The sequence below is a fragment of the Epinephelus fuscoguttatus genome, linkage group LG7, assembly GCF_011397635.1.
Source record: "Epinephelus fuscoguttatus linkage group LG7, E.fuscoguttatus.final_Chr_v1".
Classification (NCBI taxonomy): domain Eukaryota; kingdom Metazoa; phylum Chordata; class Actinopteri; order Perciformes; family Serranidae; genus Epinephelus; species Epinephelus fuscoguttatus.
The window spans coordinates 38463959-38480959 of NC_064758.1; the positions used below are offsets into that span (position 1 = coordinate 38463959).

At 40.2% G+C, this 17001-nt stretch overlaps 2 protein-coding genes across 3 annotated transcripts in view; one reads left to right on the forward strand and one right to left on the reverse strand.

Annotated features, from left to right (window-relative positions):
* The window catches only part of vwa5b1 (von Willebrand factor A domain containing 5B1), a 59043-nt gene extending 56889 nt beyond the window's left edge, over positions 1-2154 (reverse strand). For both annotated transcript variants that reach the window (XM_049582029.1, XM_049582028.1), the window contains exon 1: positions 1903-2154. The gene's annotated coding sequence lies outside the window, so the exon portion shown is untranslated. The remainder of the gene's footprint in view (positions 1-1902) is intronic.
* Positions 2155-7960: 5806 nt separating this feature from the next.
* Positions 7961-16752, forward strand: ddx19a (DEAD-box helicase 19a). The gene is made up of 11 exons (XM_049582118.1): positions 7961-8148; positions 8317-8380; positions 8487-8679; positions 10552-10644; positions 12918-13020; positions 13116-13230; positions 13332-13509; positions 13601-13838; positions 15589-15751; positions 15849-16040; positions 16127-16752. The coding sequence occupies exons 1-11, from the start codon at positions 8086-8088 to the stop codon at positions 16186-16188; spliced, it is 1464 nt and encodes a 487-aa protein (XP_049438075.1). The 5' UTR covers positions 7961-8085; the 3' UTR covers positions 16189-16752.
* The last annotated feature ends 249 nt before the right edge of the window (positions 16753-17001 follow it).

Genomic DNA, 17001 nt, shown 5'->3' on the forward strand with positions numbered 1-17001 from the left:
AGTTACTGTGTTTGTCTTTTTAAGCAACAGCTTAATAATTGACTAATTGAGAATATCTTTGGCATTGCTGTTACTCTAGCTAACTGCTAAGCTTAGCATAAGTGCTAACTGGCTAAATGGTAGCTCTTGTTGAGCTAGTGCTGTCATGAAAAGTGTTTTAATGAAATAAAAAGTATTAATGGAGAAAAACATAATGAAAATGAACCCCTTTGGTACACAATTAATGTGTTTATTTGTTCTATAATTGCACCAGTATGTATTTAATACTTGGGGCTCAATATCACTGTAGAATTCTGTTTTCTTTATTTTTTTTTACTTATTTTGTTGCTAAGCACTAACATCAAACACACAGCAGGGTCTCCTCAGAGACTGTAACAACTAGATGAAAGCAGCTAGATGTCAATTCAGTGCAGCATGCTTTATAGATACTCCGACCTCATTAATCTCCAATGGTATGATGTAAAACCATGGAGCCCCAGGATGGGTGACACAGGTACTTTGAGCAGTTGAGATAAAGGTCACAGCAATAAAAAAACATTCAGGATGGTATCATCATTATTACAATATTGTAACAGGAGAGAGAAAGAATCCAGTGCCATGTGAGGTGAAACAGAAACTTCAGATATAAGAAAAAATGCCAGAGGAGGAATGAAGCTGCTAATTATGTAAGTTATACAATGAAATTATCTGTTGCTGTGGGGCTGTGCTTCATTGTTACTGTCGTCTCCTCCACCAGCAATCTTGGTTATGTGCTGTCAAGAGTCTGCGCCTGCTGCACAACCAGAGCCCCAGCACAGGCTTGATAGGAAGTGTTATGACGAAAGCAATTTCCATAGAGACAGCTCTGCTTGCTCGCTCGCCTGCAGACTGACCAGTAGCATCTGTAAAGCGGGCCTTTAATGATGACACTGTGACTGATTACAATTAAAACACGAGGCGATCTCTTTGCCTCACACAAACCGCAAAATCATACTCGCTCAGGAAATTCAAACAGGATCAGCTAATCTCCACAGACGCAACTTTCACACTCCCTGGCCACACAAGAAGTCCTTCAGAATCAATAACAAACTCAATCGGTCTTTCTAATAGTCAAAGGGACCCTTTAGGCACCACTTGATTATTTATGGTGAGGAAAAGGTCATACAGATGTAATTACAGAGTGTTTAGTTGTCTGTCTCAACAGTGCCATCATGTGTCCGGTCAACAGCAGATTGAGACGCAAACAGGGATACATCCCTTTGTCCCCTCTATGGAAACAACATCCTCATGCAGGTGAATCAAAAGAATTAATTCAAGCTAAGCTGGACTGCAAAAAGTGCTCTCAGTGAAAAGATGACACCATAAGACATGAGAAAAAGACACTAAACATCAATTAACGTGAATTTAAAAAGGTCTATCTCGAACAAAAGGTAATGTAAATTCAAATTCTTAACATTATGCTTTAAAAAACTACATGACATCCACAAGCTGCATGACATGTTTCTCCAAGAGATCCTTTTCTTTACGGTCCTCCAGCTTAATTAGTGTTAAAAGTGGCAGTCCCAGGATGTTTCTCTCCTGGTTGGCTCAGTCACATGAATCACCCTGCCTCCCTCCTGCTAAAAGACCACCAAACCATCAACTCTCAACATTTCCCATCACACTCCTCTGCACTCATTAGTGTCACAACTGAGAGCAGACACTGTGGTAACCACCTGTTGAAGCACACACAGTGTCTGGTATGTCTGTTTACACTGCACAAATCAAGACGCATCACTGCTAGTTTTTAATCATCTGACTGGCGTGACCTTTTCTTGATTTCAAACAAATGACAGGGATGTTTAATATATGCATCATCACAGAGACACACTGCGGCGTTAAAATGCATCAGATATGATCACAGCATCAGCCTCATTATCTTACCTCTCATTTGTGTCAGCTGGGTATGCAGCGAGGAGCTCTGTCTGTCAGAAGTCCACTTATCATGAAAGATATCCTCCTCCTCTTCCTCTCCGACCTATCTCGGCTCCCCTTTTTTGGTTCTCTCTCTCTCTCTCTGTGTGGCGTAGGGGGAATAGGAGTGCTGCTGCCACAGGTGGCAGGAACTACAGATGCAGCGGCCACATCGTTAGTTGGACGTAACAATGCAAAGAAAGGGGAAGGTAGGCAGGCAGGGGCTGCTGCAGCAGTTCAAATCAAGCACAGCAACATGTGGTTGCAGAAACTGTTTCATTTATTCTCCGCCTCCTCTTCCTCCTCCTCCTCCTCCTCCTCCCTGTGGATGCTGGAGTTGGAGGCTTTGAGAGAGAGAGAGGGGGGCTGAGACAGAGGGTCTTCAAATAAACATCCCCCTTCCCATCAGATTCAAAGCATCAGCACCACCCACTCACTCCAGCAGCCCTCTCCTGACATCGATGACAACAGGAACCATTCAGGTATCCCTTTTAATAGCCAGGGATCAGACATGCATCGTAACACCAGGACAGAGAATGAATACTTGTAGGGACAGATGGGTGGGTGAGGCAGGATTAATGTCCCCCTCATATCACCTATAATCTCTCCCTCTTCCTCCCTCGGCTGTGATTGGAAAAGCCCTTAATGTTTCCAATCCAACGTGGGTGCTTGGCTGTCTCCATGTTTTCAGATCACTTGGTTTGATCCATCTGTTTTCTTGCGAGGTTACCATGACAATTAATATGTGTTTATAGAGTCATTTTTGGTAGTTGTGAAAGATGGTGTCTATCTGTGTGTGTGTATACCCCTGTGGATGTGTGAGTGTGGGTGTGTGTGGGTGGGTTGAATCTCAGCATCCGCCTTCAAATTGAATTAACTTGCAGCCAATAAAACCAGGTCTGCACCCCCCCTCCTCACCCCCTTCCCTCCCACTGTCTATCTGTTTCTCAACCTCTCAAACACGGTCTCACTCACACACACACACACACACACATACACACAAAGCTCATTCACTTTCTCTCTTTCTCACAGCAGCCAAATAGGAAGGCAAATTCCACTTAAATTTGAAGGTCATTATTTTACACATGGAAACATAATGAATTAAGTGAATGAATTTTTATAATTGTGTCATGCAAGTAATTATCCCTGACCCGTAAGTGCTTGCAAGACTCCATAAAATGAAACAAGCCAGGACCAGAGTCTAACGTACATATTTTCAGATTAAGAAACTAAGAAAAATGAAGCAAAGCAACAAAAGTATCTCACATAATCAAATCACTGTAATGACCATGTTTAAAGCGAGAAATTCAACATTCAAAACTGTTTAGTTACAGGGAGGGGGGTTATAATTAAAGAGGATAATTTAATTTTGAAAAAACAATGTGTTGGCACAACTAAGTCTGTGTATTTCAGTGTGTGGGGTGGACTAAAGCACAAATATAAATCATTATTTATTATTTTTTGGCAGATACATAAACGAGGAAAGGTTGTGTTAGGGGAGTGCGTATGTACTTTGTAACACTGGGTGGTACTTGGTCTGTAAATAAACTGGGTTTATTACTTATTTATTTAATTGGGTGTAAAGAGACTGGGGATAGTTGTAGATAAATTTGGGAATTTGTTGAAATAATACATGAGTTAAAAGAAGAAATGTAAGGAAGGGGTAGGGGCATATATGTTTACTACTTTTTTGTGGGGGGTGTTAGAAATAAAGTCATTCATTCATTGTGTAAGACGGACTTCATGGATCACTCACAATGACTGGGTAGCACTTAAAAATCAAAATAAGTAATACTTATCTATCTTGCCTTCTATTCCAGGCTTCTGTGACAAAATTGGCGAACTTAAACACATCAAGATTAAACAGTCATTCTGGCTTTCGGTCATCTGAGCGTCAGATAACATCCATGTTTATTCGAGCCATTTTAAGGAACATTAATAAGGCATCATAATTTGCACAGTATAAAAGAAAATGGCACTCACTTTTCACCTCAAGCAAATAACACTTTCTGTTTTCCTCCTGAATGTTGTTAAATCGCCTAACCTCAATGACAAGAAGAAGAATCAACTCTCAGGTGTGCAACTAAATATCTTTGGCGTCTATAAACCAGATGTTACAGACTTTTGTTTCATACACACATTTGCCCTTAATTTGACATAAGTGACTTTGAGTTGTAGGGCTGCAGCTAAATACTGTTTTCATAATAGAAGAAGAAGAAGATGTATGTAAATTAAATGGAGAGATGTCAGAGCGAGGGGGCTACCCATGGACAGGCGCCCTTAGCAGTTGGGGGTTTGGTGCCTTGCTCATGGACACCTCAGCAGTGCCCAGGAGGCAAACTGGCACCTTTCCAGCCACCAGTCAACACTCCAAATTATAGATTAATATGGTTGGTGGTTCCCAACTGGTGGGTCACGGTCCAAAAGTGGGTCACATTCCATTCTGAATTGACCCCAAGTGACTGGCAAATGTGTCAAGTATGTAAAAAGCACACGTTATTTTCAAGTGCAGTGAATTTTTGGCACAAACCTGTTATTATGAAGTCCCCTTTCCTGCTGTAGAGTGAGTTAATAATGGACAGCTACTTAACAGAGAAAGCAAACTAGCTCGACGACATGGCCAAACGCATTTATGACACTGAATATAAGAAACTGTGTGGACCTTGAACTAAGGGCTGAGGAGAAATTTGGACCACTTGGGAATCACTGTGTTAGAGAATGGTAACAATTGCTGTGACACTGGTTCCCAACCTGAAGGTCCTGACCCCCCTATAGGGTCACCAAAGCTTCATGGGGGATTTGCTAGCTCTTCCTAATCTTTAGTAAGCCTGTATCTCAGCTTTCTATTCATTCCTGTAAAAGAAACAAAATGAAATTGTTATTTTTAAAGTTGAGATTATCGTTCAAGATATAAACTTCTCACAAATCTCACAGGATGAGGGCAAAGCGAAGACCCTGAACACAAGCTGTATTCACAGATCCCTCACTCTCTGCCAAACAGCCTCATCCTACGTTAGAGAAACACGAGGTCAAACCCACCTAAGAGTGAGCAGAACAATGAGCAAGAGTTGTGGAGAAGAAAACACAGAATTTGTCCAAAAAAAGATGCTTAAAAAGACCCTACAAATATCAGGAAAACTCATCTCTGGAAATAATCTGCCTAAAATTCATTTAAATCTCTGTTTACACAAAGTTTCTGCAGTTATTGTGTTCACTATTGAGGTTAATTGAACAGGTTATCAGTTATTTTGTACTGTCATTGTTATGTGTTGAATATAAAAGAAATATCCATAAGTAATGTCACTTAGTCAGGGGTCGCAGTTTACTCAGTGACAGCAAAGGGGTCTCTGTCACTGTCATCAGTGTCATAAATAAGACAAAGAAAACCTCATAATTCTCATAATAAGGAAACTGGAACCAGACAATGTTACTTAAAAGACTGAGTCACCAATGAGTCGGCTAATTGTCTCAGCTCTACCTTGAACAGTGAGGCTGTGTCTCCATCAGACGCGAGGTAATCAAGCATGTTGTTAATTAATAAGGGGAACAGGAAGTTGTGATTAATGTTTTTTTTTTCCTTTTATACTTGAAAAATATTTCTGTTCCCATCACTGAGTTCTCCTGCTGTGTGTTAGAGCTGAAACAATTACTCCATCAGTCAGTAGACAGAAATTATCTGCAAGGTATTTTTTTAAGCAAAACTGCTAAACACTCTCCAGTTTCAGCCTCTCAAATGTGAGGATTGCTTTGTCTAATGTGGTAATAAAAACAGAATGTTTATAGGTTTGGGATTGTTGGTCAACAAAACAAGCATCTGAAGAAGTCACCTCGGGCTCTGGGAATTTCTAATGGATGTATGGTTTGACCCATGTATGATGTATTGCCCACATGATTGATCAGTGAATAAAAAACATCTAAAAAATGAACATTACCCTCTAGATTTAAGTGAACTTTAGCAGTTACTTGGTATATTCATTCAAGTGCTGTACTAAAGCACATTTTGAAGTGCTTGTAATGTCCTTGAGTTCAGAGAGTGGGGCCCTCCAACAGTGTACTGGGTGGAGAATGGGCCCTTAGGAGTGATTGCCACCTTGGAAAAATGTTCAAATTAGAACTCTCATTAAATTAAAAACAGTGCCATTTGCTATATATGCTGTTGAAAAAGACAAACCTATCTCCATTCTGACACTCCATTTCCTCTTTTTTGTAAAATAGCCAATAGCACCTATAACTAAATGATATGCTTAATCTATAGCTACTGCAGCTCTCTTCACACTGGAATTAATCAGTCATCTCTCTCCTGTTTACAAATAGTACATAACGCTGCAGCCAGACTTTTGACAGGTACCTGAAAGAGAGACCACATCACCCTGTCCTAGCCTCTCTCCACTGGCTGCCAGTGCAGTACCGCATTGATTTTAAACTTCCTTTATTCACATACAAAGCCCTGAATGGAGTGGCCCCTTCCTACATGACAGAATTTTTAACCCCATACTCCACCTCCAGACCCCTCAGGTCGGCTGACCTAGGGCTTTTAACTGTTCCACGCACTTATTTTAAACTTGGGTGACCGTGCCTTTGCGGTCGCGGCCCCCAGACTCTGGAACAGCATCCCCCCCTCTGTCAGACCTGCCCCCTCCATCGACTCTTTTAAATCAAGGCTCCTTTTTACTAAAGCTTTTGAGTCCTGATGTTGCCTATGTGTTTATTTGTGCCTTGATCTATGTTGGTTGCTGTTTTTGTTCTGTTTATTATTTTACTTCACTTGTATCTCTTTTATTCATTTTTAACTGTGCAGCACTTTGGTCAACTTGGGTTGTTTTTAAATGTGCTTTATAAATAAATTTGGCTTGACTTGATAGCTATAAATCACCTATTAAGGTTGTTAAATTAAATGAATAATTTCTTATTTTCTTTGGTATTTTGTTACATACAGATATGTAATGATGATTGCTATAGATGTGCTCGACAGTGTGCACTGGGGCTCGTCATAATAGCGTGCACTGGGGCCCACTGTAACAACCTTACGCCATTGGTTTTGATGCTAATACTAACAAAGTATTTCTACTCCCTATCGCTACTTTACTCAAGTAAAAGACCTGAGTACTTTATCCACAGCTGGAATTTAGCTTTTAACCCTCTTACTGTATAGAAAATAATGATTAGTAATCAAAAATAATAATTGGCAGTGTATGGTAATTAAAATAATAATTAGCTAATGAAAATAGGCTAATACATTTTATTTATTTACAGACGTAAAAGATACAATAATAGGCCTATAAAAATGTAAACATGAATTTGATTTGAAAATACTTCAGCTCATACAGATTTATACACTAAATGCTTGCAACAGTGAGTGTTATGAGGAAACTACATCAAAACACCTCAGATGACATTTATAGAGTAAGATTTATGGCATGCAAAGCAAGTTTAAAATGAAAAATATAAATATTTTATACAACATGCTGTTGCAAAAAGTTTTTTTTAAAGGATTTTTATACATAAATCGCACCAGTCTTTGACCTTTAATAGGTAAAATACCTCATCATGTGTGAGTATGTGTTTATAATGTGTGATGATGGGTGTGTCAGCAGGTTCTCTGCAAACAGGGTGGGAGCACTGCGGTGCCTTCAGGTAGCCCTCATAAAAGTCGTAAAAATAGAAACATGCATCTAAGTGCTTATTTTTCGTTCTTTAAAGAAATAAAATATATCTTTTTTGTTTTACAGCTGCATGAAGAAGATCATTATAAGATAGAAAAAATATTTTACAGCTAATATAGTTGTGATGTTTCAAGAGTAATTAACGGGTAAATGAAACAGCCGTAAAAAGCTTCCTTTTTTGGAATTTTCTTTAAATTTCACTTCACAATATGCCACGAAATTGCAGTTAACATAAGCTGTCGTTAAACTGATCAGCATCGTCATTTCTCGGCTATTCATCACTTTGATTCGTTGCTCCTTGTGGCCCAGGTCTTTAAAACTACGATATATCCGAGTCGTGTGAAGGCATCATCAGTGGTGTGGTCCAGCGGGTTGCGGTTGGTCCAGGTCAGGAGCAGCGGCACGTCGTCACTCATCATTCACGCTGACATCAAACTTTTGATAAAAAGTGTTGTTTGTCTCGACAGAAAAACGCAGTTAATGTTTGAAAATGTCCGATGACTCGTGGGCGCTCGCTGTCGACGTTCAAGAAGCCACAACTCCATCCAAACAGGTGAGTTTTAAAGGTGACAAACGGCTCTGAAAGTTACATCAAACCGGGCTAACGAACCTGCTCACCGTCCGTTAGCAAGTTAGCTAAACTTGCTACCTAGCTGCTTTACACACGCACTTTGTTGCATCATGTTTTTTAAAAAGCTAATAATGTGTTTTCTCCGACTAGTTGGACTTCTCAAAGAAAGTGGAGCCACTGCGGGGTCCTCGTAACGTAAGAGGAGACATCAATGGTAATTTAATAAATCGTTTTAGTTGTTCTCAACACCTTAAACTATCTAATTTGACCAGTTAGTCGTGGTGTCTGACGGTTGTTGGTGTTGTTTTCCACCTGTGCAGGCAACATCGTGCCGGACAAGAGTGAAAATGGAGAGTGGAGGAGAGACGGGGACAAAGTGGACCTGGCCGAGCAGTCCCTGCTGAATAAGCTGATCCGTCGCACTCTGGTGCGGAACAGAAACCAGGTGGAGGTCCTGCAGCGGGACCCCACCTCTCCTCTATACTCCGTCAAGACTTTTGAGGAGCTGAGGCTGTGAGTCTGACAGAGCACATGTGTGCATGGGTGTAGATTTAAGGTGGGAGCAGGGGACATGTCCCCCTCAATATGTGCACTTATGTCCCTCCCAATGAAAATATAAAAGGACCAAAGAATTTTATTTCAGACACACATAAGAAATTTACACCAAAAAGATTTGGTATAGTACCTGTAGAACCAAAAGTAATCCCCACGAGCGTGCACCTTGACTGAGGATCTGTTCAGCATTTTCTCAATAGACAGTACTCTCAGATGTATGCTGGGTTGTTGTCACTCACTCCTCCATCCAGCTTTCTTTGTATTTCCTCTTTACCAGTGATGCAGAGGAACACCTGCACCTCATTTATTGTCCACAAATCGAAGTCGCTCACCGACATTTTTAGAACAAAAAAGAAGAGGCAGGAGTGAGTCTCTCGATGGAAAATTAAAAATAGCGGTGTAGTGGCTGTCTCAACATATCACAGTTGCTAGGACACTTACTGTAGTTTGTGAGGTATCCAAGTTTTGACTTGTGTTTCTGTTCCTTTCCTGGAGATCCACAGTTCTCACACGGAGCAGGGAAAAAGTTGAGCAAGGTTTATAGAGAATATAAAAAAATAAACTCAACAGCAGGGCAAGTCCTTCCAGAATTACATCTCGTACGGTCCACTGCTGACTTGATGTCTTATTTCTATATATTCTCACGTATTACCCGTTATTATACTTGAACACTGCAGAACACAGTCAAAAACTTATTACGATCAAACAACACAAACTTCATGTTGTTTATTCACACAAGATGTGTGCCACAAACTCCATTTGTCATGCGCACTAAACTGGTGTACGGCACCATACCTGGTGTAAATAACTTGTGCCTTTATTCTAAAAATTAAATAAAGCACATTTAACACAGCTCTAGTAAAGTTCACTACCATACACTGTTTTAAATATACAGAAACGGTTGTGCAAACTTAAATAATAGCAGAACCTATATGATATGTCATATGATCAGTATTTTATGTGATGATCTCAAACGGGTCGGTTCGGTAAGTTCTTCAGCTCGTTGAGAACTCTAATTGTAACCAGCTCTGCCACGTTTTTCCTCCAAGTGAGAAAACAAAATATATGCTGGTTGAAATTCATACAGTTTTTAAACCCTTGAATATCCAATCAACACTAAAGTGTATGTCATTTAGAAGAGCCAATAAAACAAATGAAAAGGTCAGAGTTGTCATGTTTAATTAAGGTGTGTTGATTGATTGACATCGTCAGGTCATGCATTAAGTTACGTTACAAGTAAACAATACATCTTAAAAGTTGCCGGTAGCTGCTGGCAGTCGGCTCAGTGAATTGAATTATTTTTTCTCAGTCTGTACCTGTTGCTAGAGACAGCAAAGCATCCTGTCATTTTTCAGTCATAAAGAAACTTGCTACAGTATGAACGGTGGTTACATAACCTTCAAAAACGGCCGCAAGTCGCCTCTGACGGCTCTCTAATGACCAGTCAATGGAATGCAGTGTTTTACGGTCCATCACCTGTCAGCACCGAATCAGCGTGCGAGGTACCCCAACTTAGAGGCGATGAAAAATGGGGACGGTTCTCGTGGTGTCATCCACAAGTTTTCACAATGGAAGCGGAAAAATAGCCGTTCTAATGCGTACTGAACTGAGCTGAACCAGACTGCTTGGTGGGAATGAGGCCAAATAGATGCAAAGGAAGTGCGAATTGGTGCATAAAAATTCACCAAAATGCAGAAAGTTTAGTGTTTGATGCTCAAATGTTTTTGGCAAAGGACCCTCAAATCCAGCATTTCATATTTCAGTGTTAAAGTGAAACCTACATTCTTTACCCTACTCCCACATTTTGTTCTTATTTTTTTACTTCAATAGGAAACCTGAGCTGCTGAAGGGTGTGTACAACATGGGTTTCAACAGACCCTCCAGGATCCAGGAGAATGCTTTGCCCATGATGTTGGCACAGCCGTGAGTTAATTTTTTCTCTTAGGAAAGTAGTGCTGACAAGTTATCAATTCATCGACTAATCAATGAACAGAAAATGAATCATGTAAGTATTTGTTTTAAGGAAAATGCTTAGTACATGCTGCTTCAAGCTTCTCAGATGTGACGAGTTGTTGCTCTTCTCTCCTTAATGTCATTTAATTGTCAACTCTGGTTATTCAGTAATCATTTAAAATCTTTATCAAATAAAAATACCAAATGTTTTTTTGTTCAAGCCTCTTAAATGTGAGGATCTGTTGCCGTTCTCTTCCCTGTGTCATTAAAATTAAATATCCTTGTGGTTTTAGAGTATTATTTTGACAGTTAGCAACTTGACAACATCACCTTTGACTCGGGGAAAATAATTATTTTAACAATAGAGCAGATGTTTATGAAGGAAAACCGCAAGAGATTTTCTTTTCCAAGCTTCTCAAATGTGATGATTCACTGCTCTTCTGTCTATTACAACATTGTGAATTGAGCATCTATTCATTTTTTGACAATTGGTTGACAAAACGAGTGACATCACCTCAAAACATCACCTTGGACTTTGGGAAATTGCAAAAGACGATTTTCTCTATTTTCAGGCAGTTTATGGACAAAATGTTTTTTCAGTTAAAAGGTTAAAAAAAAAAAAATCCACAGAATATTTAATTGGAGCTCTATTTTGAAAAAAAGTTGAAGGTTTAGCCATTTTGATTTAACAGCATCTATTCACTTATCACTGGAGTATCCAGTTTAGGACTACAGCCATTATTTTCATTATTAGATATGCAATATGTAATTTTCTGCTGCTTAGAGAGCCTCAATCAAAACAGTAATTGCAGTTTCTCCCCGTTAGGATTGCTTTAGAGTTCATCGTTCAGGAGGTTTTTAAAGTGAGCCAAGTTATCTGCAGAGGTCTCCTCTTCTCCAAAACAATCAAACCTTGAAATCTAAACTGCTAAAAATCGCATAACAAATTAATTTCATGCTAAAAGGCAGTGTTTCTCCGATGCTGTTCAGCAGAGCAGGGGCTAGAGTGAAGCTGCCACTAACATTTGCTGAGCTTGTTTCTCTGATAACTAAAGATCCAGACATCTGCTACCTAAAATTTATAGTCAAACACAACCAAGATCTTTTAAAGTGTCTTGTGAAAACGTGGCCTTAAACTGGATAAAGTCAATTTATGACAGCTTCTGGCAGACGACCACAACCAGGCAAACAGCCAAATGACACGCACTGTGATCTTGATTAAAATTACAGATTTCTCTGCGTTTGAACATTGCTGGAAATGTTTGGGGCAATGTAAGTACACAACTCCACGAAATATTTAACACCGTTGAGTCACTTTTAGATATTCTAATGGGTGAAAGTTATCTTTAATTTAACTAGTCTCTTAGAAAAAAAGTAAAACAATGAAAAGAAGTCGCGGATCTTCAGAATTCAAGATGATGTCTTTATATCACTTGTTAGCAAAGAATGTTCTGCTAATCATCTAATCAATTAACCATTTCAACTCTAATTCAGTAAATGTACTAGAGTGCAGAATTTGGCTTTAGTAGATACAATTTTGGCGTGTTTGTGAAGATTCTCAGTCATCCAGGTCACGGTAATCCTAAGTGCTATATTGTAGGCACTTGCTTGACTTGCTGGACTTGCTTGAGTTTCTTGAAGTTCATGAACTAAAGAAACGTCTTGGATGAGAGGTGAAACATTTTCAAGTAACTCAAGCAAGTCCAGTTGCCTATGATGTAGCAGTTAGGATAGACGTTTACCTTTTTTTGCCAGTTTCAGCACATTCAAGTGACTAAAACAAACATTTATATTGCTTTATTTACATTCATCATATCCAGGGTTTTACTACAATGGAAAATTAATTGTAAGCTAGTTTTAAAACTACGAAAAAGTAGAAATAATGAGGAATGTAGAAACTAGTTTGGCATTAAGTAAATGGGCTAGGGCTACAAGTAATGATTACTGTCATAAATTAATTCCAGTTATTTTCATGTTAACTTGTTTGGTCAGTAAAACATTAGAAAACTGAAGAAAAAACAAACATGAAAATAATCTAGTGTCCGAGATGATGTCATCAAACATCTACAACATTTTTCGGCACAATAAGAAATGACTTAAAAACATTTCATTTCATGGACTGTAACTATTGTCTTTGCAGTAGCTTTAAAAACCTGTTTTAACGTCTCTCAGATCAGGTTGTCTGTTTTTTTTTTTTTTTAATGTTTCTAACTCCTTTACATGTGCATTTTCTCGTCTTTCAGACCTCAGAATCTGATCGCCCAGTCGCAGTCTGGCACAGGTAAAACTGCTGCTTTTTCTCTGGCCATGCTCAGCCATGTAAACCCCGCCAATAAGTGGACTCAGGTAAGCATAACATGTAATCTCACCCAGCCAGTGTTCACATACAGTTAGAGAAGCTGGAATTATCCCAGCATTTAAAAACCGTTTGCTTCCTTCAGTGCCTTTGCATCTCGCCAACATACGAGCTCGCTCTGCAGATTGGTCAAGTGATCGAGCAGATGGGGAAATTTTGTCCTGATGTGAAACTGGCTTACGGCATTCGGGGCAACAGAAGTGAGAATGTGACCATAATTGTAACGAGCCAAATGGTATTTAAAGTCATCAGAGAGCCAGTGTTGGTTTTATAATTACATGAATTTCTGCTTTCTGTTAAGTGGAGCGAGGCGTTAAGCTGCAGGAGCAGATTGTCATTGGAACACCAGGCACAATCCTCGACTGGTGCACCAAGTACAAGCTTATTGATCCCAAGAAGATTACTATGTTTGTGCTCGATGAGGCTGATGTGATGATTGCCACACAGGGTCACCGGGACCAAAGCATCCGCATCCACAGGTGGGTTCCTTTCAAGGGAAATCTATCAGTGAGTTTTCTTTGTCCTGTCAGTCAACAGTGTTTAACTCCTTTTCTTCGTCCCAAAACTCAGACAGCTGCCAAAGGACTGCCAGATGCTCCTTTTCTCTGCAACCTTCGAGGACTCTGTGTGGAGGTTTGCAGAGCAGGTGGTTCCTGATCCCAATATCATCAGGCTGAAGCGTGAAGAGGAGACGCTGGACACCATCAAGCAGTTCTATGTGGTGTGTAAGGAGAAGGAGGACAAGTTCACAGCTCTGTGTAATCTGTATGGGAGCCTCACCATCGCACAGGCCATGATCTTCTGCCATGTAAGTCAGTTGTTTCAGCATTTCATATGAGACGGTTAAGCTACGTATAAGACTGAGAATATGACCACAGATACTGACGGACTGGATATCTCTTTAAACAGTTTGATTCTGCTGGAAAAATAAATCTGTTTTAGGTGTTTTACATCCGTATCTTCATCTGTCCCGTTCTCATGAACGCAATATCTTGAGAAGGCCTTGAGGGGTTTTTTTCAATTTGGCACAAACATCCACTTGGACTCAAGGATGAAATGATCACATTTTTTAGGTCAAAAGTGAAGGTTGTTGTGTCCTCATCTGTCTAATTCTTATTAAGGTGATATCTCATGAACGTCTTGAGGGAATATTTTTATTTTTGTTTTCAAATTTGGCACAAATGTCCACTTTGAGTCAAGGATGAAATGATCAGAATTTGGTGGTCACTGTGACCTCATCTGCCGAATTCTGGTGAACGTGATATCTCAAGAACGCTGTAAGGTAATGTCTTCAAATTTGGCACAAACATCTACTTGGACTCAAAGATGAAGTGATTAGAATCTGGTGGTTAAAGGTCGAAGGTCACTGTGACCTTGCGTCAGTCTGATTTCGTGAACGTGACATCTCAAGAAGGCCTTGAGGGAATTTCCTCAAATTTAACACAACTGTAGATTTGCACTCAAGGTCACTGTCACCTCACAAAACATGTTTTAGGCCAGAATTCATATGCGAATTACGACAAAATTTCACACAGATGTCTAACGGGTTAAAAATTATGACGTGATGACATTGTATATCCAAAAGGTCAAAGGTCAGCTTCACCGTGACGTCATAATGCTCTGCAAAAACACTTTTCTGGCCATTATGCAGTGGTATCAGTCGTGTCATATCTCAGGAACAGAAAGGTAGACATTTGGTCAGACCCTGACCATTTGGGTGTCCATTTTGAAACTGTGCTGATTGTATAGATCTCATGGATGTAAACTGTAACTGCAGCTTGAGCGATGTGTGGGGAGACACACAACTGCGGAGAGGTAGTTGTGTTCATTTTTAAAGTGATTTCACCAGTGTAAATGTTGTAGTTCCTGTACAAGATGGCAGTGAGGCACACAAAGAAGCAACTAGAGTGACATCATAACTGCCATTTGTAACAGCATTTACAAACGCCAGCTAGTATTATGTTAAAACATCAAGCAGCAGGGAAAGGAGGTTTTTCGCTGAGGTAGTTGAGGCATTAGCAGCAGAATTCTGTCGCCCTCGCCATGGTGCTGTCCAGCAGCCAAAAACAGACGGCTCTTTTCTTCCTCTTTGTCAGTTATAGCAGCACCACTCCTGCCGCACTGTGCAAATTACAAAACAGCACCACCACATTTGATGGAGGCAGCAGTCTTGTAATTCTTTATGCAGGAAAAATCCAAATAACAAAGGGAGCCAAACCACCTCAGAATGTGGTCGGGCTGATACCATACGCATTTACACTTTGCATTAATATGTTGTCTTTTGTTTTCCAGATATCCAGATACAGATTCCATGTTGATATGAGTTGCAATGACATCTTGAATCTTGTTAAATTGAGAGATGTCTTAATCAGTAAACCATTCTGCAAAAGACAAAACAAAGAACCACTAGAGCACCACATCCGAGCAGAAGGCCTTAAGATGCTCTGCTGCATTAAATACTTTGAAATTCATCACAGTTAAATCATTTTTAGTTCCAGTTAATGTCCCCTGACAGGACGCAGTATGAGCAGTTCACATAAGCTGATACTTTTCTTCAGACTCGCAGGATGGCTGCTTGGCTGAGTGCAAGCCTGACCAGCGAGGGACACCAGGTGGCCTTACTGAGCGGGGAAATGACTGTGGAGCAGAGAGCCGCCGTCATCGAACGCTTCAGGAACGGCAAGGAGAAGGTGCTCGTGACCACAAATGTGTGCTCCAGAGGTAAGAAGGAGAGATCTGAAAATGAAATCATCATCTTGATGTTGAGAGGTGAGCATATATGATACAACCAACCCATGTGTGGTTATGTTGACTACAGGTATTGATGTTGAACAAGTGTCACTTGTGGTCAACTTCGATCTCCCCGTGGACATGGACGGGAACGCCGACAATGAGACGTACCTTCACCGGATTGGCCGCACAGGACGCTTCGGCAGAAGAGGATTTGCTGTCAATATGGTTGACAGCAAACACAGCATGGATATTATCAACCAGATTGAGATGCACTTTAGTACGTTCCTGTTTCTGTCAGTTTGATTACATAAAACAGTAAATATATGACAGTCCTAACATGACGTTAATCTCTTTCTCCCACAGACAGGAGAATCACGAAACTTGACACCAGCAATCTTGAAGAAATGGAGAGCCTGATCAGCTGAACGCTTCGCTACGTGCACTACCAACACTGCAGCAGTTAGACGTGTTACCTCAGATGTGACTTGAGTTGTTTTCCAGGGTTTATTGTTTGCATTTTATTGTTTACGGAGGAGTAATTGCATGCTGATTTTGACTATGCAAACTTATTTCACGGCAGTTGTTTGTGCCAAAGAAGTGTTTTCATTTGATGTGTCCGACTTTGATCACTGAAGTCACCTTAAGCCTTTGAGCCGTCTCCCGGAGACTTTAAACTAACCACTCGCTGTTAAAACAGCATTTAAGAGGAGTGATATTAACACTACAGTTCACGGTTTGCAGTGTTTGTTTGATTATCTGAAGTGATTCATTAGTGCAGGATCGGTGGGACAGAAGCACGAGTCTCATCTGTAGATCAATGCTGAGATCAGATCCAATATCCTCGAGTGACTTGAAGCACCTTGAAGTTTAAACGCCTGTTTCAGACGCAGTCGTAGCTCAGTTTCCTGATTATTTGATGTTCTATCAGACTGTGAAGCCCCAGCTGTTGCTCATTTTTTGTGTGGGCAAAAAAAAAAAACACAATAAATATCCTGTTACTTAACAAACCTGTTGAGTGTCTTGTAGGAAGTACAAACAGGAGCATGCACGCACAAGCCAACGAGGGCAGGTGCTGAGACAAAAGTAAGCAGATATTAAAATAATTTGCTCACATACTGCAGGGCTCTATTGTCCACTTATATATGAGACCAAGGTGGTGACGTTTAGAGCACAACTGCTCTTCGTCAGACTGAAGTTACTGTATCTGTGCAGCACCATCTTTGTTCATGTCTAAGATG

Bases quoted from the DNA above. Each gene is read 5' to 3' on its own strand.
- ddx19a (XM_049582118.1), top strand. From the start codon at position 8,086: ATGTCCGATGACTCGTGGGCGCTCGCTGTCGACGTTCAAGAAGCCACA. The intron at 8,149-8,316 runs GTGAGTTTTAAA...TTCTCCGACTAG, and splicing joins CCACAACTCCATCCAAACAG to TTGGACTTCTCAAAGAAAGT. The intron at 13,510-13,600 runs GTGGGTTCCTTT...CCCAAAACTCAG, and splicing joins CAAAGCATCCGCATCCACAG to ACAGCTGCCAAAGGACTGCC.